The 24,907-nt window shown below is 40.7% G+C and overlaps 2 protein-coding genes across 2 annotated transcripts; both read right to left on the bottom strand.

Annotated features, from left to right (window-relative positions):
* Positions 1–2,246: 2,246 nt before the first annotated feature.
* Positions 2,247–24,292, bottom strand: LOC307027968 (WD repeat-containing protein 76-like). The gene is made up of 27 exons (XM_079662660.1): positions 24,151–24,292; positions 23,407–23,438; positions 23,175–23,280; positions 22,954–23,024; positions 22,740–22,844; positions 21,911–21,997; positions 21,306–21,361; positions 21,115–21,196; positions 20,953–21,021; positions 20,638–20,744; positions 19,665–19,793; positions 19,496–19,565; positions 18,109–18,159; positions 17,762–17,872; positions 17,610–17,678; positions 17,384–17,476; positions 15,310–15,368; positions 14,822–14,939; positions 14,563–14,664; positions 14,338–14,378; positions 14,039–14,192; positions 4,957–5,115; positions 4,704–4,816; positions 4,526–4,624; positions 4,057–4,209; positions 3,917–3,970; positions 2,247–3,825 (listed from the first exon to the last, which is right to left on the bottom strand). The coding sequence occupies exons 1-27, from the start codon at positions 24,224–24,226 to the stop codon at positions 3,570–3,572; spliced, it is 2,622 nt and encodes an 873-aa protein (XP_079518786.1). The 5' UTR covers positions 24,227–24,292; the 3' UTR covers positions 2,247–3,569.
* On the bottom strand, positions 6,464–11,101 carry LOC307028205 (uncharacterized protein). The gene is made up of 4 exons (XM_079663028.1): positions 8,503–11,101; positions 7,953–8,230; positions 7,496–7,830; positions 6,464–7,360 (listed from the first exon to the last, which is right to left on the bottom strand). The coding sequence occupies exons 1-4, from the start codon at positions 8,685–8,687 to the stop codon at positions 6,551–6,553; spliced, it is 1,608 nt and encodes a 535-aa protein (XP_079519154.1). The 5' UTR covers positions 8,688–11,101; the 3' UTR covers positions 6,464–6,550.
* Positions 24,293–24,907: the final 615 nt, after the last annotated feature.

Raw genomic sequence — 24,907 nt, 5'->3', positions numbered from 1 at the left:
ATGTCACAATTGTTTTCCTCCACTGATGCAGAGATAGCTAAGATCAGCGCCATATAATCTATATGGCGCTGGCTAAGATAAGATAACTTTAAAAAGATGCCTGTGTGCTTAGTACCAGGTTGTTATCATACCAATGGGTCTTGCTCATTCTTTCGCTTCCCGTCTGATGAAAGGACCAAGAGTGGCTGGATCAAGTTAGCTACCTAGCTAGTAGCTAGCACGTTAGTTAGCATTACAGCCTTGTCATTTTTATTAGCCTTAATATGAAGTAACATCAAGTAACCCAACATGTTAAACAGTAAGAGTAGTAGACATATTTCGTGAACCCTTTGAAGAGTACTGTCATTCTATAATACACCATTTCAGCCCGGGCGAGAAATGCTAACGCTACATTAGCATTGGCGATCTGTTCTACTTAATGCTATCTGCACAAATGGTTGACATTAAACATTAAAAAGATCAGGCAGTTCAGAGAGAATCAAAGGAAGGCAGGTGGGCAGCTTTGCATGACATTCTTCTGGACGTGTTGATAGTGAGGGTAGTCAATCCCTTTTTTGACAAGACAGTAGTGGCGGCCATCTTGGTGACGTGTGTTGTTATGCTTGTCTGCGAGACCAGAGATGTAGTTCATTGTGCGTTTCACACAAAACAAATGTGTTACTTCACAGTTTTACGACACATTTTTATTTTTTTGACTTGCAAAATTATCTTTTAAATTGACAAACATCATATATGTAATTCGTGGCACAATTCAAACGGGATCGAAAGATAATCTTTCTCTCTCCATTGACTTCAATACATAATTTTTCCGAAATAAGGTCCCATGGAGCTCCCCCGGAAGGGGAGGGACTTCGCCACTCTATGGCGCTTATTTCTGCCGGAGGATCGAGGAGCGATAATGGAGGAGCGCTAACCGAGGAACCACCTCCAGTGAAATCCTCAGCCACTCGCTCCGCCCCCTTACTGTGTATAGGTCACTGATTGGACGATGCAGTGCATGCACTGATCTGATACTTCTTGACCTGTTCTTGACATGAGAGCAGTTTCCCAGCGGAGTGAAGAAAATACATGAAACTCATGAGTCACTCCTCAGTTTATACTGTGTTTTGTTTCAATTAATGTATCATTTAGTTACAAATAGAATGGGGTAAAAAAGTATTTAGTCAGCCACCAATTGTGCAAGTTCTCCCACTTAAAAAGATGAGAGGCCTGTAATTTTCATCCTAGGTATACCTCAACTTTGAGAGACAAAAATCTCATAGTGTGTGTGTTGTACAGATGCGGCGAATGCCAGTCTCTGATTGTGTTACGTTATTATGAGAGTGCTCTCATACTTTAAATTGTATATATTTATACAAATATATTTGTGTGTGTGTCCGCATCTGTAGCCTGTTATTGTCTCATTATACCGCACTGCCATTGAATTAAAAGTAAATATATAAGTCGTCATGAACACATCTGTCCATCAGACAGAGTGCTGCTGTGCCTCTTGTCATCATTAATTAATGGACGTCTCTTTAAAATGACCGCTCAGAGGAGTTCTCATTTCTCTAACCGCCTGCTGCTTCCCCTCCTCTCTCCTCGGTTCCCCTCCTCAGTCGGTCCTCCGCTCGCATCTCCTGTGGGCGGGATTAAGTCTCGAGGATAGGGGCCGAGGAGGGAAAATGTTAGAAGCCTCTCGCGTCTCTCCATGCTTCCCTGGTGGGAGGGACTAAACGCAGGGAAATGACGCAAGTGAGGGACGCAGGATTCCATTTAACCGACCTTAGACGCAGCCCCCGCCTCACCCCAGTGAAGAATCCTTAGTGTGGAAATTGTGCCCGTCTTCTAAATAAATAAAAATGGATTCTGCACTGAAATGCCTCTCGGTCAAACTGCATGTTTATCTTTTGCAGCCAAGTGCATAAACACACTAACAGTTGTTTTGAGTAACCAAGCACCTCTTCACAGACATATTTGATTTGATTTATTTCGAACGTGTAATACAAAAAAATAAAAAATGATAATAATAAAATGAAACATGAGAGTTATGATACTGTAGAAACGTAAGCAGTATCAAATTGATAAACTAAATATTATTGACTAACAAATTATATATAAACAAATGATCTACCTAATTACATATATATATATATATATTTACGTTGTATGTCAAATTCACAAATGAGTCTGACAAATATAAAAGACTATCTTTTTACATCTGACATACAAAATACATTTGTTATTAAAAACAAAAAGATAACAAATTGTTGTTAATAACAATAATTTAATTTCTGTAAGAAAAACATATTTTCATGCATTTTTAGATCGTTAATAACAAGCATTACAATGTCTAAAGAGACTCGCTGTGTATGAGACTCAATACTCGCTGCCACTGGTTGTACTTTAGCGGGCATCCAATTCGCTAGGTAGCGATGTTGCAAAAACAACTAGGGTCCTAGGAGTGCGGTCCTGAAACTGCAGTCTCCGACGCTGCAGCTTCATACTATTGTCTCTGTTGTGAAACAGAATCCAAGCAGCTCTTAGGCTATTGTTCACGCGTCATCAGAAAAAGGGGGCGGGTCTATGTTGTCAATATTAGCCATCGTTAGAATTTGATTGACATCTAATCCTGATCTAATCCCTTGCCTTGGTCTTTAACTTCCACAGAACAACTGATAATGTCGCCCCTTCGTCAGATGTGGGCAATAGCAGACAGGAAGATGATTAAAAAAAACACTGAACTTCTCAGACTAAGTTAATAGTGCTTTCAGTGAATGTAAGCAGATACATGAGGCAGCACGGAGCCAATACATAAACAGAAATGTACCTCCAAACAAGGCTGCTCATTTCCAATCACTGAAATAAGACTGGTGTAATTTATTTATGAATAAATGTAATCTTCTTTAAATCTGTCAGCTAGTGCAGCTTCAAGTTTGATCTAAAATTCACAGCAGAAACAAACCTCCAAAATCAGTGCCTTCACAAGCGCCTCAGCAATGTGCATGCGTAAAAACAAAAGACTTCTTAGTCACAATGCTGCCATCTTAAGGTGACAATGATACTACCACTTATGAAATTAGGAGCATTCATTCAAAATGTCTGGTAAAAAAAAATGTGTAATTGTCTACCCACAGTGCAATGTATGATGCGATGTATGATTGTAGGATTTTTCTAATTGATTAACAAAAAAAACAACTAACCTCAAAGTGAAAAGGTATTCCTAAACCTAAATTAAATTGAAATCCAAACTAAATTCAGTCCAGACTTCAGGACACTGCCTCTCACTCACAATCTGCCAGCAGCAGAGTTTGAACAGTTTCGCAAATTTACTAGATGATTTAAGAGGACTTATGTGCAAAGTTAAAACAAAATACAACATGAACCTGTGACTATAGGTGTGTTTTGCAAATGCATTTACTGTGAGAAATAGGACAAACGTATGGATCTACAGAGGGGATTAAACTTGTTCCAAGCACTGATATATCCCTCTATACTGAACGAATATAGATGGACGTAAACATTTCTTATATGGTCTTGCTACCTAACTGCAAGCAAAGGTTTTTTGGTCGCATATTCTGGTTTTCATCTCAGTCGGTGAATACGTGCAGGCGTCCTGAACTGTTGCCCCCCAGTAAGGCGTTCCTCGTGGGGTGGAAGGCGGTGACGGACTGCACCGTATTCAGGTTCTTGTTATCTTTGACGGAGTGCAGGGGTCTGCCGCTTTCATGGAAAACCTGCACCCTCCGAGGATTGGACAGGCTCCCCACCACAAAGCAATCTTCTTGTTTGGGGTCCCACACTGCTGAAAGTTTACTCAGCCAGCTGCCTGTGCGCATGTTGTGTCTGAAAATGAAGATTAATAAAACAGGTTGTGAGTGTGTCACCATCACACAGATCTCAGAACAATAAAAGCATTGGGTCATAGTGGATGTACCCGATGGTTGTCAGCAAGGGAGACTCTGCGGTCATTGCAGATGTGTCATATATTCTGTCAAAAGAGATCAGGATGGACATTGAGCTGAGATTGAAAATAAAAGTTTAACACAATTATTCCAAGTGCTGAGTCGGCTTCACCTTATGTGGTTATCCAGACAGGTTGTGAGAACTCTGTTTCCTGTTCGAGGGGAGAAATAAGCGCTGGATATGCTTAAAGAATGGCCCTGCAGCGTGGAGACTGCCTGACTGCGATTCTTCTTCAGGCATCTGCTGTCGTAAATACTCACTACACTGCAGACAAAACATAAAATCAGTACAATGCAATTGACACATTTTTTTTGAGTACCTTCATTCATCCCGACGAGGGGGAATGTACATTGGTCCATCAAAAGTGAAGAGCCATGCATAAAATATTATATAAATATATATATATAAAAATTACAAAAATACACATAAAAATAGTAGTAGTATGAAAGCAATAAAGTAGTGTAATCGCAACTAAATGCAACTTTCCCCTCTGTGGGACGAATCAGGGTATTCTGATTCTGATAAAACGAAGAGGAATGTGGATGGAATGATTCTAATATAGGGTATAAAATGTTTATACCTGCTTTCTGCCACAGCAAAGTACTGCTTCTGTAAAGGATGTACGCTAACACAACGCAGAGTCTTGGGGTCCAAAGAGTGGAGGGACTCGTGGGAGTTTCTGCAGAGAATTTAAATAGCAGTGTAACAAGTTTCTGAAACATCCTTCATAAGACATAATTTCAACAAGTACCCCTTACCCTGGGGTGCGCCTATCGACGATGGCGACTTCTCCATTCCAGTTCCCAACCAATAGTGTTGAACAGTCATGTGACAGGAAGTCAAATGTTCTCAGGTCATCTTCAATAAACACCTACGGTAGAACAATATGCAAACAGATTTACATCAGCTTCATGAGGCGGTACTGATATTTGCAGCTCTTTTTGACCCATGGATGTATGAGGTTTACCTCACAATCTTTACAATACAAATTTCAATTAGATATCATCTCACCTCATCAAAGACAGCCTTCTCGACATCCATGCAGCGCAGAGATCCGTCGTAGCTGAGGCTCAGCAGGTGGGCGGGCTGAGCTCTGGAGAACGCCAAGCAGCTCACAGGACGAGTGTGGGGCCTGAAGAGTAGCACACCATCATCCCCCCAATCCCCCCCCTGAGGGAGCAAGCACAGGCAGGAAAAGGAGTTTTTCATATTATATAAAAAAGTTATACATTTTGTCCATCTTCTAACATCCTGTGGAGTTCAAAGGTTCAAATGCTTTATTGTCAAATGCACAGCTACAGTGTAGATATGGCAATGGAAATCTTAAGTCTCAGGCTCCTCCAACAAAGCAACATAAATATATAAGACATAAAACAAATACAGTCCCCTCCAGAACTATTGGAACAGTGAGGCCAATTGCTTTCTTTTTGCTGTACACTGAAAACAATTAGGTTTTACAGCTTTTCATTCCAGAGGCCTGTACTACGAAGCAGGATTTTCGCTTAGCCGGCTAACTTCAGGGAAAACTCGGGGTTTCCGGTCCTACGACGCTGGTTCTCTTTTTAGCGGGCTAGATCTCTATGGTAACTTATGCTGTGTGGCTAACCAGCCCCGGAGCAGGTTAGGTTGCAGGCTAAGAGATCAACTCAGTGAAAGCACTGCCTGATGACCAATCAGAGCTCAGTGTGCGGAGTTTAAAGCGATCAAGTATTACAGGAGAAAGGAAATACAGAAAAACTGCCGTTGCAGGAAAGACGGCCGGCAAAAATCACCGAATGTGTGAACGTGAAAATTAATAGAATATCACCTCCCATCTTCAGAGCAATCTGACTATTATAACATTAGCGTTAAGAAAGCTTAATTAAATATCTGCCACAACATAAGTAACCGGATCAAAGTAACAGTACGGTCCGCGGCATATCACATCATAATGTATCATATACTTCCTTATCTGCGTCAGCTTCTTGAGCCGTAGCTGGCCGTGCAACACTCACAGTGCCTCATACTGTATGCAGAAGTATTAATTTAAGCAACACATTAAGTTACCGAAACACTCGAGTCAAATGTAATTAAAGTCAGATCGTGTCTTACACGGGGCAGTGATATCATAAACCTGTTAATGTACGCATTCAAACACTTTCTTTTACCAGCTGTATTCATCTTGCAGGTGCAACTGTGTGGCTTTTATCCTGGATAAAGTGTTTAAGTCATGGATGTTTAAAGTTTAACTTCTTCATCTGTGACCTGCTCTATCATTTTCAGTCACATTGACCCTGAAACACATTTTGAGTTTGATACACTGTTGGAAAGATGAGATTCTTAGCTTTCTAATGATATCAATATTGTTTTTGTCCTCCAAATATTAAGCAAAATATGTCACTTTACATAATGAATGTCATCGAACCATGATTTTGAGAAAAAGGCCTTCAAAGTTTGCAGTACTTTCTTAGGTATTTATTCAAATGAACCATACCATACTACACAATATAAAAATAGCAAAACAATCAACAGAGTAGCTAACAGTACTTAAAACCAATTTGAAATATATATTTACAGCATTTATAGAAGAATTACATAGTGTTGATGTATTATGCACTCTCACTCATTAAGGATGAGGTGTTAAGGGTTTGGGGCAGGTGATGTCTTTGGTTTCCTCAGTGCAGAACTCTCTGATCTTCTCAAAAAGATACCACTGCCGTTTTTCATCAAGCCCAGGGGGAGTCAGTTCAGTGGGACGTGCCTCCTGGTCAGTAAAGCACCCTGTGCGTAGCAGCTTGAAGGATTCTTCTTCTTTACGTTCAAACTCCTTGGCGTAGACCACTCCAGGCTCGGCACTGGTGAAGCGTAGGTGATGGTACCTCTTGATACCTGGAAGCGGTCTGAAGCTGGGGGCAAGGAAGTTGTGCCAGTCGTCTGTTTTGACGAAGGTCTCCCCTGACTCATTGCCAACCAGCTGGGGGATGTTGACTCCAGTGACGGTACTGGACCTGACAGCCTGGCTGATGTCCTTCAGGCAGGACACTGGTGTGCGGCGGAACTGCTGCTTAAACAGGCCAAAGCACCAGTCAGGTGCAAATTTGGTGTGGCCAGCAATAAGAAAGTTGAGGGAGATATCTTCATGGAGTCCCACCATGCACCGCCAAGCAAGGTACCAGAGGAGGTATCTGTTTTTGTTCTGACCAGAGCAGTTGTCACAGTGCAGGTGAACATGTTTCTCCCCAAGCCCATACTGAGAGAAGAAGTGGTGGAGGTAGGCAATGACAGCATTGGAACCCTTGCTGCTGCAATGAGCCTCATCTATGAGGTAGTTTACCTGCTGAGGAACACCTTCACAGCAGACACCAAACAGTCCACACTTCCTGGGAACCATAAAGTAAATGGGCCCGGGCTGGAGAGGGTCACTGGGGTAGTGAACCTGTAACACCAGACCAACAGATGAATTAACTAATGAGTGATCTATACTCTAATTCTAAAAATGTGTGAATATTCATATTGTTACATTCCAAACATTCTGGATGATCACAGCATTCATCACATTCACACACCTCACCTGCTGTGCATAGTCAAAGCTGTAGTGGATGGTGATGTCTCTGCTACAGGGTTGGTTGGGCCCTAATTTGACACCCAGCTCTCTAGCTGTTTCTTTACAGCTGGCGACCATCTCCTGGTAAGCCTGACGCTCCACCCCCACGGTGCGGAGGTGTTCTTCCTGCTTCCTGAGCTTCGCTGACTTGACACAGTCGGGAAAGTTGGAGCTGCGGTAGATGGCAATGTTGTTTTTCTGACAGAACCAACATAGGTCTGTCATCGGCCTCCCAATAATGACACTGGGAGTCAGCTCCTTCCACAGCTTCCTAAATGTGCTGTTGCCAGCAGCACGGTGACCTGGAAAGGTGATTAAAGACAAAGATAGCATTGTTAGATTACTCATCATTAGTTTTCCATTGAGGTTTCCTCGTGTAAAAAAACCCCAAAAAAACAAGATTAAAATATAAGAAAATACCCACCCTTCTCCTGCATCTGAACCTTGTATTTCCGCCACACAGAGGACTTGGTCTCAGTTGTTGGTAGAACACTGATGTCCGTCCTCTTAAACCCTGGAATCCGTCCAGGAAGTGGCATGGCAAAGACATCTGCAAAGTTGGTAATGAACCGTACAATTCGCTGGATGTCTTCAAAGGACAACACCCTTTTGGTCACCACACGACCACCACGTCTTATCCTTGAGGCCAAGCCATGTTCCTTGAAGAACTTGATGATACCTGTCAGCTTGTCTTGAGAAATTCTGGAATGGTTTAAAACATCAGTCTTTGATTGTTTTTTATGGCTTTCTTTAATGTATGCATTGTAGTATATACATTGTCGTTGTATTTTTTCATTATGTAAAAGCATGTATATATATATATATTTATTTATTTATGTATTACTATTGCTGTAAATTCTGCTTCTATTCAGTTATTGTCAAACTCAGTTCAACTCATGCATGGCTTATTACCACTTCATTTGAAAATAGTAACACTACCAAAAGTGAAGTAGCCTTTTCAAAATCAAACTCACCCATGTAGAAACTTGAAAGTCTCCCGGCAGATTTTGTGCCCATCTAAGAAATAGGACGTTCTCTGCTGTTTCCGCTCCTTTTGGTGTCCTCTCTTTGCACAAGCGGTCTCTTTGGAGAGGTTTATGTTGGAGCTTATCTTTCCAAGTAGCACCAAATGCTTTTCACCTGGAAAATCATATAACATTACATAATGTGTTGTGTCAATCACTCATCACACACAACTTAAATCTTTAACGTGTAACAGAACACACAGGCCCACCCCCCACACATTGCCTATAGTATTATGTTAAACACACTCCCATACACACATATTCTATCTATTATAAAGGGTAATAATAAGTACAGGCTAGTCTGGCAGTGACTCCAGAGTAAACTGCTCTCACATGAGATAATACATTTGTAGCTGCCTATCTCTGCACATCTTTAGATAATTAGGCTGGGGCCACATGTGATTTAAGGGGTAGCCAAAAAAATATGTCTCCCCATGTGGATAAAATGTAGGGTTGAAACATTTATGAAAATGTTCACCACAATAATTTTTCAATGAGTATTAGCCAACTTTAAGTTGTAGGTGGTTATGTGAGCATTATTTTAATTGTTGTTATGTTTTTAACACTAACCCATACTCACACACACATCGTTACCACAGTCAAAGGTATTTAAATAATATAACGTTATAACGTTACTTACCATTAGTCATTTCATTCATTTGGTCTCGTCTCTTGACCATCTCCTCAGGGGTGTAACGGGTGTAACAGGGAACTCCATCATTAAATGTACAGCTACACCTGTAGTCACGGGCCCTCTCAATCTCTTGAGCGCTGTCCTCGCTCACATAATGCCGTACGGACTGAAGTGTCTCAGCCACCGGGTCGTTCAGCAGTGGTTGTTCCTCTGTGGTGTCCTCATCCTCTTCAGCATCCGTGGTCTGAGGGCTGCTGTCAGTGTCAGGGCTGTCTGACTCTAAATCGGAGCCGGATAACGGGGAAACTTCAACCGGTGCCGTCAAAAAGTAATCAGTGATCAGCTGAACCCATTGCTCATCAGAGGCTGTCCCTCTCACAATGTTGGAGTTCAACAGTCTTGCGATTTGATCTTCTCTGGAATCCATCGATCTGATTAGCGGCTAATAAATTGTCAAAGTACGGAGGAAAAATATTTTCGTTTTACTGGGTGAAGGTCGCGAGGAATAATGTTGGTTTATATAGTGTGTGTGTGTGTGTGTTTGTGTATTTTGCGTTTGTGTGTATTGTGTTGGTTTCCCGGGGAAAACCCTCACAAGAAACACCGGCTGTTGTTATGCCAGCTGTGACGTTACGTTACTCCGTTCTCCGCTCGTAATGATGCCTTTACAAGCTTCAAAGTTGTATTTATCATCTGAATTTGGCAAAACAAGTTTAATATTCTGAAAGCCAAGACTTTGTTTATTTGAAATCAGATGAAAATAAACTATCACGGACTCTGCCGTGTTATTTATGATTACTATACGCTTTTCCTTCATAATGTCAGCCGGAGGGAGGGGGGGCAGCGCTGCGGAAGAGCAGCGTGAGAGCTGTCATCTTCCCATTACAAGCTTCAAACATGTATTTATCGTTTGATTTTGGAAATAAAAGTTTCAGATTCTGAAAGCCAAGACGTTGTTTATTTGAAATCAAACAAAACACCAAAACCCCGAAAAACTAGTTTTTTACTCAAATCCACGTTTATTTTGAAATGAGCCGTTGCGACTTCCGACTGATTTCGATAGAGCGGGTCACATATGTCTAATATTAAAGTTGACTTTTCATTCAGGAAGTATGACGCGCTGCGCTGTCAGTACGCTTGTCCATGTTTGTGATTGGTCGAATGCTCCAAATACCACCCCTTTCATGTGAACGCGCACCTAACTAGATAGGACACGGCTGGCTTGAGCGATCCACTTGATAACCCGCGTCGTAGTACAGTTTAGCGAGAGTTCGTATGTTTTGGATTAGGCCAACCGGCTAACTCAAACATAGGTTAGGTTGATGCTTGAATCTTTAATAGAGCCGTCCCTTATAGATACTATCTCTTTACGTTAGTGTGCCGGATCATTTGGCCCAAATGGCTCTTCATGTTAACACAGTTTACCACAGGGCCGCTGCGAGGCTCCGGCGCTCGCAGTTCACGCGCATGCTCCACTAGCACCCCCCTGCTCATCGCGTCCAAATCGTGCACGTTCCGTGTTGTCCTGTGGCAAGCACCGCCGATGTCGGGGAAACTATCTTCAATACTCCAAAAAGAATTCCACCAGACTCCTTTGCCCCTCCAAAAGAGGGGTGTCCTTTTTGTTATTTCAAGCGATAAAAACTCTCGATCTTCTCTCAAATTATTAATATTTTTGGACGCCCTCGGCTCGAGTTCAGGGCGTTCTGAGCTGAATAAGGGCGTCAAATGACGGCAAGACGCCCCCCTGGCGGAAACGCTGATCATAACCCATCCTTCATGACCATAGTTGAGGGTAGGAACGAAAATGGCCCGGTAGACAGAGAGCTTTGCCTTCTGGCTCAGCTCTCTTTTCGTCCCAACGGTGTGTTAAAGCGACTGCAGTACCGCTTCCGCTGCTCCGATTCTCCAGCCCATCTCACGCTCCATTGTTCCCTCACTCGAGAACAAGACCCCACTGCAGTCAGCATGTCGTTGTGTCCCTGGGCAAGACACTTCACCCCAAATTGCTCCTGTGGGGATTGTCGCTTTTGATAAAAGCATCTAACAAGTGACATGTAATAATACTTGAACTCCTTCACTTGGGGTAAGGACTCATTCCCTACTTGGAGTGGACAGTCCATCGGTTTCCTGCTGAGAACCATGGCATCAGATTTGGAGGTGCTGATCCTCATCCCAGACGCTTCACACTCGGTTGCGAACCGATCCAGTGAGTGTTGAAGGTTGCAGACCGATGAAGCCATTAGAATAACATCATCTGCAAAAAGCAGTGGTGCAATCCTTAGTCCACCGAACTGCAGACCCCCTCCCCCACGACTACGCCTCGAAATCCTCCCATGAATATTACAAACAGGATTGTGAGGCCAACCCTCACCGGAAATGGTTACGACTTACTGCCGAGGACCCAGACACAGCTCTCGCTTTGGGAGTACAGAGATTGGATGGCCGTGAGTAGAGACCCCCTCACCCCATAGTCCTGCAGCACCTCCCACAGTGACTCCCTGGGAACCCGGTCATAAGCCTTCTCCAAATCTACAAAACACATGTAGACCAGATAAGCGTACTCCCAGGCCCCCTCCAGGATCCTTGCGAGAGTAAAAAGCTGATCCGTTGTTCCACGACCAGGAAGGAATCCGCATTGCTCCTCCTCAATCCGAGGTTCGACAATCGGCCTGACCCTCCTTTCGAGTACCTTAGAGTAAACTTTCGCGGGGAGGCCGAGTAGTGTGATGCCTCTGTAATTGGCACACACCCTCTGATCCCCCTTTTTAAAAAGGGGAACCACCACCCCGGTCTGCCACTCCTTCTGTACTGTTTCCGACTTCCACGCAACGTTGATGAGACGTGTCAACCATGACACGTCCCTCAACACCCAGAGCCTTCAGCATTTCTGGGCGACTTTGCCACTGTGAAGTTGTTTGACTACCTCAGTGACCTCCCCCCAGGAGATTGGTGTTGATCCCCTGTCAAACTCCAGCTCTGCCTCTACCATAGAGGGCGGAGTTGTCGGGTTCAGGAGTTCCTCAAAGTGTTCCTTCCAACGCCCTAACACTCCATCAGTTGAAGTCAACAGCGTCCCGTCCTTACTGTACTAAGCTTGGATGGTTCCCTGCTTCCCCCTCCTGATGGACAGTTTTCCAGAACAACTTTGGTGCGGCCTGAAAGTCCTTTTCCATGGCTTCTCCGAACTTATCCCACACCCGCTGTTTTGCTTCGGCCACGGCTGAGGCTGCTGTACTTCGGGCCTGTCGGTACCTTGCAACTGCCTCGGGACTCCCCCGGGATAACATATCCCTTAAGGCCTCCTTTTTCAGTCGGACGGATTTCTTCCCTGACCACCGGTGTCCACCAGGAGTTTCGAGGGTTACCGCCCCTTGAGGAACCTAAGACCTTGAGACCCCAGCTCACCGCCGCCGCTTCGGCAATAGAGGCTTCTAACACCGCCCACTCTGGTTCAATGTCCCCAACCTCCACAGGAATGCCCGAAAGGCTCCGCCGGATGTGTGAGTTGAAGGCCTCCTGAACTTGGGCCTCCTCCAGACGTTCCCAGTTCACCCGCACTACACGTTTGGGCTTACCAGGTCTATCCAGAGGCTTCCCCCGCCACTCGACCCAACTCACCACCAGATGTAGATCAGTTGATAACTCCGCCCCTCTCTTTACCCGAGTGTCCAAAACATACGGCCTCAGGTCCGATGATACGAAAAACTATATATATATATATATATATATATATATATATATATATATATATATATATTCAGATTAGGGCTGCTCGATTATGGCAAAAATCATAATCACGATTATTTTTGGTCAATAATTGATATCACGATTATTAAAAACAATTATCCATTTACTTTGAAAACATAAATTTCTTGAAAAGAAAATTTGAACAGTATGTTTTTAACAGTTGATTACCCTGAACTTGAAGTATTATTCAACTGAAAACACAAAAAAAAATTTTTTAAGGTTTTTAAAATAATAATCGTTTTATTTCGATTACGTTGTTTTCGTAATCGGTGCAAGCGAAAATCGTAATCGAGATTAAACTACGATTAATTGCACAGCCCTAGAACTAAATGTTCCGTGTGTGTCCTCGCTGCTTGTTCACACACACACAATAAGAATCCTTATTTTTGGACACCCTCGGCTCAAGTTCAGGGCGTTCCGAGCTGAATAAGGGCGTCAAATGACGGCAAGACGCCCCCCTGGCGGAAACGCTGATCATGACCCATCCTTCATGACCATAGGTGAGGGTAGGAACGAAAATGGCCCGGAAGATAGAGAGCTTCTGCTGTATATACTGCTGCGTCCGTGCACTGTGACTCATGCGCTCTCTACATTTAATTAATATTTCAAAGGTTCAGTATTACAGTTTTAATTTATATTTTATGTGAAGCACAACGTACCATGCTGTTATAATAAAGCTCTTTATCAGCCTTTGAAACTCAACCCATTTTGGGAGGGAAAAAAAGAATTTCAAAAATAATATATATTTATAATCATAATGTATCATAAACATGCAACGATTACTCGACTAATCGCTTAATTTACAACTATTGGTCGACTAGAAAAATCTTTAGTGGAGGGCATCGTTTCAATAAAAAATATAAGGTTCGATAAATAGAGTGGGAATTGTTGTTATTATAAGTTGTTTTACTGTGGTATCAAAGTAGTTTTGAGAAACATATATGTTCACTGATATTAGTATTGACTGCCAGCTTTCTGGAATTGTGACCTTCCTAGTTAGGAGTCAGATCTTCCCGGGTGATCTTGGGATGACCTCCTGCCCTCCATTGATTACATACAAATGTATATAATATATTTGAGAACAGAGGAAAAGAAGCTCACCAACTTCCAGAGTCCTAGATGTCCCGCCTTGTCTCCGGTGGCCATCAGCAGGCTGCTGGTGCAGGGGTGGAAGGCTGCAGAGAAGACGCGCTCCTTCACCACTTTGGCCACGGTGTCCTCAGTTATCCTCATGTTCTTAAGGGCAGAGCAATACCTGTGTGAAAAGATTAGATAGATTTTTTGTTGCCTGTATGAACCTTGTGTTGTGTTGAATGAATGTTTGATTCTAAAACAATGGCTAAAGGGAAACTAATATAAACTGAGGGGTGGTGCAGAAAGATCAGAATTTTAAATCTTACTCGTTCAGCTTAAGGTCCATCTTTCTTTCTGTCGTCGAATCCTATAAAAAGAAACATTCATTAAAGACGGATAAGCAAAAAATAACAATATGACAATACAAAGGTTCTAGACTACATCTCTCACATCAACAGCACTGTGTTTCTTTATGGATGTGAGAAAGAATCAAATGAAGGAACCAACAAATATATAGAAACACCCCAATAGAGAGGAAAGGAGAGTCTTACCTCGGAGCAGAGCTCCAGAAGTTGTGAAGGCAGCTTGCTTCCCTGCTCCATGTTGACTGGATTCATGGGCAGGGGGCCAGCAGGATGCTTGAGCGACAAATACTTTAAAGCAAGTTAAAAAAAACTAAAGTGAACAACAGCAAGAAATAATTTAAAACCAAAAAGCAGCAAGAAGAAGAATCCATGGAGAGACAGAGAGCAGCAGAGTGGCATGAAGTGAAGCATGATATACATTATAATGTTGTTTGCATGTAGCTACCGGTGTATAGGTCAGCTTCGCACTGGGTTTAGGAGGAAGGGTCAGGGTCTCTGCCTTAATGTTAAGGAGACGAAGGGATTTCCGAGCTGGCAGGACTTCCTTTACAGCAGGATGTGACCTAACAACACAGAGAGGGAGCATGACAGTCACATCTATCATCTTTTTAGCACTCTAGTGATGTCAAAATGCACATTTTCTAACCAACAAGTAATTAATGATCAGTGGTATGAAATTAAGAAAGAAAGCAAATGCTGTTCAAAAGATGTAAAGCTATATAACAATATCTTCACTCAATGACATTTAGCTATCAAGTTGTTGTAACCAATGAAGGAACGTATCATTTACACTTCCTACTCTTTCCTACAGTATGCTTGTTTAAATCTGAGTCAAAAAGTTCCCAGACAAATTAAAACAGCAGCATGAGGCATGATAAACACATCTGAAGTCATATTCACACAATCATTTTCTTTAGAAATCACTGATCATACCTCATCAGACCTCTCTGTGATGGCTTTGGACGCGTAAACTGTTTCAACTCCTCCATTGCCTTTTGATAAAGAAATAATTAATAGAATTTAGACCTGTGCTTTTTGCATGAGACCACAAGAGAAACAAAACACAGGAACACCATTGAGAAATGAGTTTATCCAGATTCGAGCAAAGAAACAAACAAACTAACTTCTGTCCCACCTTTTTATTTTATGAATGCAAACATATCAAAATAATTTAGACTGTTGAGGGGATGTGACGTAGTACAGAAATGGAGTATGATAAATTAAAAGCTGCACTTTTGACAACATCTTACTATTTTATGTAAAGTATATATTACAATACATTTACACTTGTATCTTATAACAGTGTTTTTTGATGCATCAGTACATAACATATCCTTTCATATGCCGTTTAATATTTGTGTATTAGGCTTTTATTGATTATTGTACAACTAAATATTCTTCTGGTTGACTTTTAGTTGATTCCCCTGATAGCTGCCACTGGTACGGTAGTTTCATGAAATGGGATTCAGACTGTATTTTCGACAGGTCAGTCCATGGGGCTAGGGTGCTTCTCAATATGCTAAATTGAGTCTATCGTGGAGGTTTAATTGCACCTCGAGGAGATGAGGGAGCTTTGTGCAAGAAAACAAAGGAGTATAAGTCTGTGTGTCTGTAAATAGCTTGATGTAGAAGTTTAACACCGTCTCATGGTTTGAAGCAAGTCATACTATGTAACTGATGTCACTTAAAACCAGGGCCGTGGGAAGTAGGGGTGCGGAGGGTGCTGCAGCACCCCCTGGTGGAGGACAGGGGATCTGCACTTCCACGAGATATAATAAATAAAAAAAAACGAATTTTCAGCCTTGATGTAACAACATTCATAATTAAGTAAAGATAACACCCTTTTCCCCGGTTACATTTTCCATTTGCCCTGTACGATGGGCGCTGTGAGTGATGAAGTGGGGGATGTTGGCGGGCGCCCGCAGCTCACAGCCAAAGTGAGAGAGATAGAGAGAGGGGGTACCGCGGTACCGGCGGGGATTGTTGTTAGCTTCTGCTGCGCTAACGGATATAAGAAGCTGTTTCTACAATAATGTGGAGGGAGTGTCCTCTCCTGTCAGACTGAGAGGCTCAGTGAAAGGACTCTGAGGGCTTAGATAGTTCACTTTAGTCGAAGTTATCTCAGTGGGTCTCAAACGTTTTGATCACAATTTATGTAAACAAATATTTCCAAGGCACACCTTTATAATTATTAGGATAAATAAAAACAGGTTTGAAATCATTCCAATGTATACTATAAGACAGTAAACCAAAAATATCGTTTAAAACTGGAGAGATTTTAAAATATACATAAATAAATAAATGTTAACTTGTAAAATAAGATATGAATGAACAACACAAATAAAATAAGTTACATGTATTTGTTATTGGCTATGGTGGGTTATTGGAAATGTTCACATACCTGCTTATTTGATTGATAAAATGCAAACCGATCTTTTTCATATGGGTGTTTAGAGTTGTACCCCCTAGATCAGTCTCTAATTGGGCGCTCAAAGTGCACCAAATTGAAGCATTTTACTTTAAAATGTTAAAAAAATCTTCCCGGGGGAGTACCCCCGGACCCCCCTAGAGGATGTGAAGTCCACCCCTCCAATTAAAACATGTTATAATATATAATAAATTTGAAGCCTTGTTATATAAGCTGTCCACCATGTCAATATATTTCTCTTTTTGCAGTGTAGTGGTCTTTTGTAGAGGTTTTTCATTGCCAGCTAAAATATTGCCTTATAGGGCAGCACATTGGTCAGAACCAGCCCTGGTGTCATCCCCACAGCACCCCCCATTTGAAACATGTTCCCACGGCTATGCTTAAAACTATAGAACCAAGGGTTTCTCATTTGATCCTGAAGTTCCCCACGGGGATAAATAAAGGTTCATCTTATGTTATCTTATTTGGCAGCTTCTGGCTCCTACTTCCTCATATCTCTCACATGAGAAAGTGATGTAAGCGAGGAGACACAGTAGCAAAATGCAAAGCACCCTGGGACGACTTCACTAGTCTTCTTACCTGGAGTATGTTCATGGAAGACAGAAAGGCTTGGTTCTGTCTAATGTTCTCCAGGCGCTCCAGTTCATATGCTGAAAGTCCTCCATCTCCATCCTGTGTTACACAAAGACACAGCACTGACATTTTACAAAAAACATTCAGTTACTGTAGGAGCTGAGAATGTAGAGACATGTAGTGAATAAAAGCACAATGAACATGATAAACTGAGCCGGGTAGTTCTACTTACAGATGTACAATCGTCTTTAATGTCCTCTCTGTTCCTCTGGCTTTTGTTTTTGACGTCTGGAGTTGTTTTCTATAAGCAAAATATGGGCATATTAACAGAAACCAAACAAACATACTAAATGATACTAAATGTTATTAAGAAGTGTCTCCTACCCTTTTCTTGCTGTCTGTATTCACTGATTCCGGTGAGTCATTTATAGGAGGCATGGTTTTTCTTCGTGCAGATCGTCGGACTGGTCCATCGAGAACCGGAGGGGTCATTTTCTGCAAGATGTACACACTTAATGTAATTGACTGGAAAATAATAAAACAAATGCACACATTTTAGCTAAATACATGTACTTCCACACTTTTGCCTCAATATGCTTGCACTATTCTACTCTCTTTTAAGTGCGTTTAACACCAACCCTTGACTGTTATACATAGAAAAGCTAACACAGATACAATATGGTGAGTAACCTTATGTTAATTTAACCGGATAAGAAACATCAACTACTCACCTGTAATTTCAAAACAAGTAAGTCTACGCGTATTGTTGGTATTTTAGTGAACTTGTAGAAATTATTAGAATGAACTTTTCATGCAAAGAAAAACTCGCAAAATGTTATTTCTAAGAAGCCTACAGCTGTTAGGTGAAAGACTAAAGAGGATATTTCGCGCCACATGCTAGAAATGTTTTGTAACTTCCTCTGCCTCTCTGTGTTGTGAAACAGAATCCTAGCAGCTCTTTGGCTAGTGTTCACGCGTCATCGGAAAAAGGGGGCGGGTCTATGTTGTCAATAGCCAATGGGCAGCGTTACAATTTGATTGACATCTAACCTTTTGCTTCGGTCTTTAACTTCCACAGAACAAGTGATAATGTCGCCGCCCTTCGTCAGATGTGGGCAATAGCAGACAGGAAGATGATAAGAAAATACTGAACTTCTCAGACTTAAGTGCTTGTGCTTTCAGTGAATGTAAGCAGATAAATGAGGCAGCACGGAGCCAATACATAAACAGATGGAAGTGAACGATAAATAAGACGTGGCTCGGTGTAATTAATATAAATAGCAGATGAAATGCCAATAAAGGAAATGGCACATGTATACACAAATAAAATGTGATCTCATTAAAGGGAGATAATAATCTTATATAAAGTAGATTTATAAAGCCAATAAACGAGAAAATTATTGTATTTAAAAGAAATGTGAGCACAATTTTAATATTCAATGACAAAAAGCATGCAAACACAGAGAAATGTAATCCATAATAAGGCAATTATATAATGAACTACACATAAGATCAAGGGGGAAATGGTTTATTAATAAACCGTGTAAAAAATGGTAACAAACAGTTGCTTGTCTTTTGCGCAGACTCCCTAATGTGCCCCATGTACGTGACCATCTCTAATCTTTGTTAATCGCAGCAGATCGGAAAAACAGCCTGTTCTCGTGTTTGAAAACATTCAGAGATTTTTACACAGCTCATTTTGTCTTTAGGGACCCATAAAGAGGCCACTGACTGAAACATTAAATAAATAACACATGGATGATTGGCCATAACATTATCTGAGAGATCCACAGGGATGTCCATCACTTAGCGTGACACCATGCATCTCAAATAACTAACGGTCTCAAAGCACTCCACAGACAGGACATAATCAAATAAAATGGTAGAAAACACAAATAATGAATAAAAGGCGCCCCATAGTTACCGCAATAGAAAAAACTGAAAGCACCATGCAGGCATTATATGACACATTTTAATTTTTGTAACAATATTAAGATTACATTGAGAAATCAAACTTCTCCATAAAACACAAACAGGAAACAGGAAAGCACAGGCATCACATCCCATCCTGAGATGTATCAATCCTCCACTTTGTTGTGATGCTACTCCTCATGTTACTAAAGGGAGAGGATAGGAAGCACATGTAGCCAGTCCGCACATGTTTTTCCCTTGCTCGATCAAAAAGTACCTGATTGAATAAAGAAAAAGAAAGGTGTCAATGATCCAGGAGTCTCTAACAAATGGTTGGACCCAAACAAAAGCAGACACACACAGAGACTATATTTACCCGTCCACTCCCCAGGCTGGACCCCAAGAGTTCTTCACAATCCAATATGGCGTGCCGTTCTCTTCAGTGCCGTAACCCACAGCCAGGACTGCATGATTCACCATGTCTGCGGTGCTCTTACACTGGGTGCTAAACACACAACGCTGATGCTTTAAACATGAATAGAGTACATGTCTTATGTAGGGTGAATGGGCTACTGTTCTCATCAATATCATATCATAGCCTGCCTATGTGAAGTTGGGTTTTGTAGCCGTTTCTATAAATATTTTCATGCCTGTTTGTGACAGAGCCATGAAAAAGAGAGCCAAAGAGTAAAAAGCACAGCTATAGAGAGGACAGAAAGTTGAATGAAGTTATTCACAAGCACTCTTAACTGAGGGTACCATAACAAATGAGCCATCAGACAAACAGTGGGCACAGATAAAAAGCTCCTTATTAGCATGTTGAAGATGAAGGTTGCACTGCAGCAATTTAGACGTCAAAACGATAAGGAGATCGGAAGAAAACAATGATTTCTGATGATGAAATAGTTTTAGAAAAACGTTTCATGCAAAACTTGCAGAGAATGCTGGTTTCTATGTTTGATATCATATTAAACTGATTATATCTGGATTTTATAATGACAAAAGCAGACATTTAAAGCACCAAATCAAACAAAAGTCTAAAGATATGTGTTGTGCTTTGAGGTGCAAGCAGCTTCTCTGTCACATCCTGCAAACAACCATGAGTAAGATTTGCAGATTTCACTGGTAGCTCTGCTAGTTTCATAATCCTCTTTCATGATTAAATACATCTGGTGCTGGAGGATTACTACACAAAATCCCATTATTGTATCATACATATTTTCATAGTGCAAAATGGGCCGAAACAACAGGGCCCCACATTCCTCTGAAGAGTTTTAACCACATGTTAGTATAAAAGACAATAAATACACAAACATAAAAACATGTGCTTTTCATGGTCCTTAGCTCACCTTGTGTAAACTCCTTCTTTGTAGTGCATAAAATCAGCCGTGACTTCAAAGCCGAAGGACACAGGGTTGAGCCGGGCAACAGCATCAACCATGGCCTTTTCATCGTACTGTCAATTAGAAAAGCAAAAGCAAGTTTAATGCCAAAATGAAAAGCACAATGCAGTTAGGAGTTGTGATTAAATAGTTGGCAGTCCAGTATAGTGAACTGTAACTGTAAGTACTCAAGGCAGTGGCACAATGTCACACAGTTATCATACAATTAGCAGTCATTTCTGCTGATAATCTAGATTCAGATGTATACACTTGTTCACTCACACTTGTTATGTTGACTACATCCAGGACAAAAGCAGCTGCAAGAGCAGGCTCAAAATGGCAAGTGTCGTCCTAAGAAAGGAAAGACAAAAATGTACAGATTGAGAATTCCTTTTGTCAAAGAAAGTATTTATACAATGAGACATTACTCCAGAGAACTCATACATAGCCTTTGTAGGGGTAGTCCTCCTCTGTCATGAGACCATTGTTGTATTTGATGTACTCAAACGCCTGGCTGGGGAGGCCACTGAAACAAATAGAGTTTAATACACAAGTGTATTAATTTTAAGTGTGACTTATAATGCTTTATATGTATATAGCTATTACTCCAAAAACAACTAAGGAGTAAAACTTACCCCATGCATCCCTGGTTGTTGAAGTCTTGAGCACAGTCTATCAGCTGCTGCTCGGACTGGAACATAAAACAAATTGCATTATCATTTCATGCAAAGCAATTATACTGTACTTATAGGACTATGTAGGATCATTAAAAGACTGGCATAAAGCCTAGATCAGAAGTATACAAAGGGGTGGGGGGGCCTTTTCCAGGGGGATAACACATATTGCATTAGTTATCAAAAGAAGATCACATATTATACCCGAAATGTGTCTTACTTGGGCAGAGTGAATGTTTATTTTTGATAGACACTTTAGTTTTAGGTAATTTTACATTTTTCTTACATTCCCATAGTCAGACAGTAATACATGTCTTGTATTTAGTGTAGTTTGGATTTCGGTCAAACAGCAATGTTAGGCTATCTTGGCTCAATGGTTGAGTGTCTATGAGATCAAACAACTTAATCAGGATCCCATATGCATCCAGGAATGAATAAAACTAAGACAGTAAACTACGGGGGTTGAGGGGCTAATTTTCCCACCATGACCGTACAACAGAGATGACTTCTGCAAGTACATCGTCATTGACTTGAGTATTACTAAATAATAGTCAGGCAGATCTCACCAGAGTGATTAGCTTCCCTGTAGCGATAGCGTTCACTGACTCCAAACAGCCAGTGGTAGAGAAGGTCCAACAGCTTCCACAGTGACCCTGAAGACACAGACAATTTAACTCTAACCACTGGTAATTCACTTATGTTCAAGAGGCACTCCACTATTTTTTTTACAAATGAATGTCAATTGCTTGTGAATACAGGAAATTGAATTATGTGTCCGTGGCGGAGCTTAGAGTGCACCTATCATGCTATTTTTAGGCATATATCATGGGTCTCAGATATATAAAAACATGTCTATGATGAGTTTTGCTCAAAATACAAACAGATAGCATTTTAGGCATCCCTCATAGATGTGGGTACGGAGGAAAAGAGAAAGGGTTTTCTTTTCTGACGCTGCGTGAGTTCCCCGACACACCGGAGACACATGTTTATGTATAAAAGACATCAAAAAGTGCATTTTGCATGATAGGTCCCCTTTAAAGTCAGAGAGAAATCCATTTTCTCCCTGCTGTATTTGTCACTTCATCATGCTCATTGTATCAATGTCAAGCAACAAGAATAAAAAAATTCAACTCTTTGTTTGACTATAGCACTTAAAACATTGGTTTATATCACTTTTCAGTTCTCCCATTTTAATCAAAGTATTTTAAACAGGACACCATTTTCTACATACGAAATGTTGCTTGAAAAGAGATACAAGTCTTGGAGGATGTGCTGCAAAAGTTTCCACTAAAAATGAGCACGTAACTTAGTGCTAAAATTCAACAAAGTTCTTATACCGATTCTTTCTCTAGTTAGGTGTTAGTTGTGGCTGCTCAGAAGCATATTATAGTATACCTGGTTCTTCACAGGAGTCACAACGTTGCCCTTCATCCTCCAGTCCACAAACTCAGGGTAAGGACCAGCCATGCTGAGATGACCCCCTGTGGTAGCTGAGCAGTTCTACAACAGGCCCGAAAACCAAACATTACTATAAAAAGTCAATGTAAAAAAGTAAGTGTGTTGTTTAAAAAAAATATATATATATATATAGTATATATAAATATCATACCTGAGGCTCTGTCAGAAGGAACAATTTCCTGAATTCCTCAAATGTCATGTCTGAGAACTGATTCAGGCCCACTAGATTGGAAAATGAACAACATTGTGAGAAGATGAATGCTTTTTATAACTTTAGAAAATATGACATGTTTAAAGGAGAGTGTAAACTCTTTGTTAATAATCTATACATTAGAGATGTAATACAGGGGTTAGTGCAGAACTGTACCGTACTTGTAAATGAGTGATTCCCAGCATTATGATGCTCAATCTCCCTCTTATTCTCAGTGAATATCTGGAGCCGGTGGTAGTACTCCTTAGTGGCATACACCTTGTTGTGCTGCACATCAAAAAAAGTAACAGCATATACAGGAGACCTTTCATAAAACTTCTTATCAAAGCATTCAAAATATATTTTTTTACTGTAAAGTCAATATGTTAACTAACACTGTAATAATGTACATACCTGTGACATCCATAGTTTGAATGGATATTCATCTGATAAGACACAGAATAGAGTTGTTAAAGTTAATAAATCAGCCTAATAATAAACATTTCAAATGTTCAAATTAAATTCAGGCCTAACACCATTCATGTTCATGTTCCCTAAATGTGCAAATACAAAAAACTGTTTTAACATGAGAGTTTTTTTAATGCCACATACTTAAAGTATGATAATCTTATTAAAATATAATGTATTGATCTAGATTTAAATAACAAACCAAGCATTAAAGAGTTAAAGTTAAGTCAACAAGTAGTCAAAGTAAGCAAATATACAAATAATAGTAAAACATAACATTGAAAAATGATGGGCTACACGTGAATGTATGAACTAGACTTTCACATAATCCTATAGTATGAAGCTAATATGGGCCTCCCCCCCCCCCCATTATCAGTTAATTTAGCCTACTTTTGATACTTTAAGTACATTTTACTAATGCATGATTGTAGTGTGGCAGTTTTACTACTTGAGTAAAGGAGATGAGAACATTTTGCACCATTACGAAACATATGTATATCATAATGTTGCCATTAATATTGTGGCTACATTGAGTTGAAGCTGCCTGGTGACAACACTTGTTTAGTTCTCTGCCTTTAAATGAGTCTCAAGGTCTCAACGATATGCTACTGTAAGCGAAAACCACCAACAGTTCTGCAACAACACACACGAATAGTAAAACACGTAAAACTTAGTAAACAGTTAACTTACCTGCGGGTAAAATTAATGGTGTTAAATGAGCTAGACTTAAAAAGGTTGTTATAAACCAAACAACACCGAGCGCCATACTTCCCCCAGCTTACTCCAAAGCGCTGTGAGGGAGAAAGCGTCACATGAGTCGGCTTCATAACACCCCCTTCCTTTGTCCCCCCCTTTGACTCCCCCCTGTAAAGCTGCAAACACAGCGTTATGGGTTGGAGGAAAGGTATTCAGATACTTTACTTGAGTAAAAATACTAATACCACACTGTACTACATTTTAATTCAACGTACTTCATCGAGAATGGCACTTAAGTAAAAGTATTTAAGTACGACTGGGAAAATGCACTAAAAGTAAAAGTACTCATTGCAGGAAAAAAAACAATAGATTGAAATTGAAATATTGTAAAGCAAAAGCAGCAAATCTTGACATTTAAGAAGCTCAAAGTGCTTTGCTGCTGAAACATAATTTTGGATAGTTTAATCTATAATAAATAATAATATTTTACAAGTTCTTTGTATTGTATTGTCAAAATCTGAATGTATAAGGTAATTATTAAAAGTCATCTGTGAAATAATTGTAGGCTAGTTAAGTAAAATTTACAAAATTAGCTTACAAAATGCAGTAGAACCAAAGTATTAAGCAGTATAAATAAAAAAATACCCGGGTAAAATACAAGTGCCTCAAATGTGTACAGTACTTTAGTAAATTCCTAGTTACTTTCCACCACTGCTCAGTTCACAGTGTAAAACAAACTTGGCAGCCTTTG

Source organism: Notothenia rossii (genome assembly GCF_949606895.1).
Source record: "Notothenia rossii genome assembly, chromosome: 2".
Taxonomy (NCBI): domain Eukaryota; kingdom Metazoa; phylum Chordata; class Actinopteri; order Perciformes; family Nototheniidae; genus Notothenia; species Notothenia rossii.
Note: the sequence above shows the minus strand (reverse complement) of the source record. Positions and strands in the feature narration are given on the sequence as shown.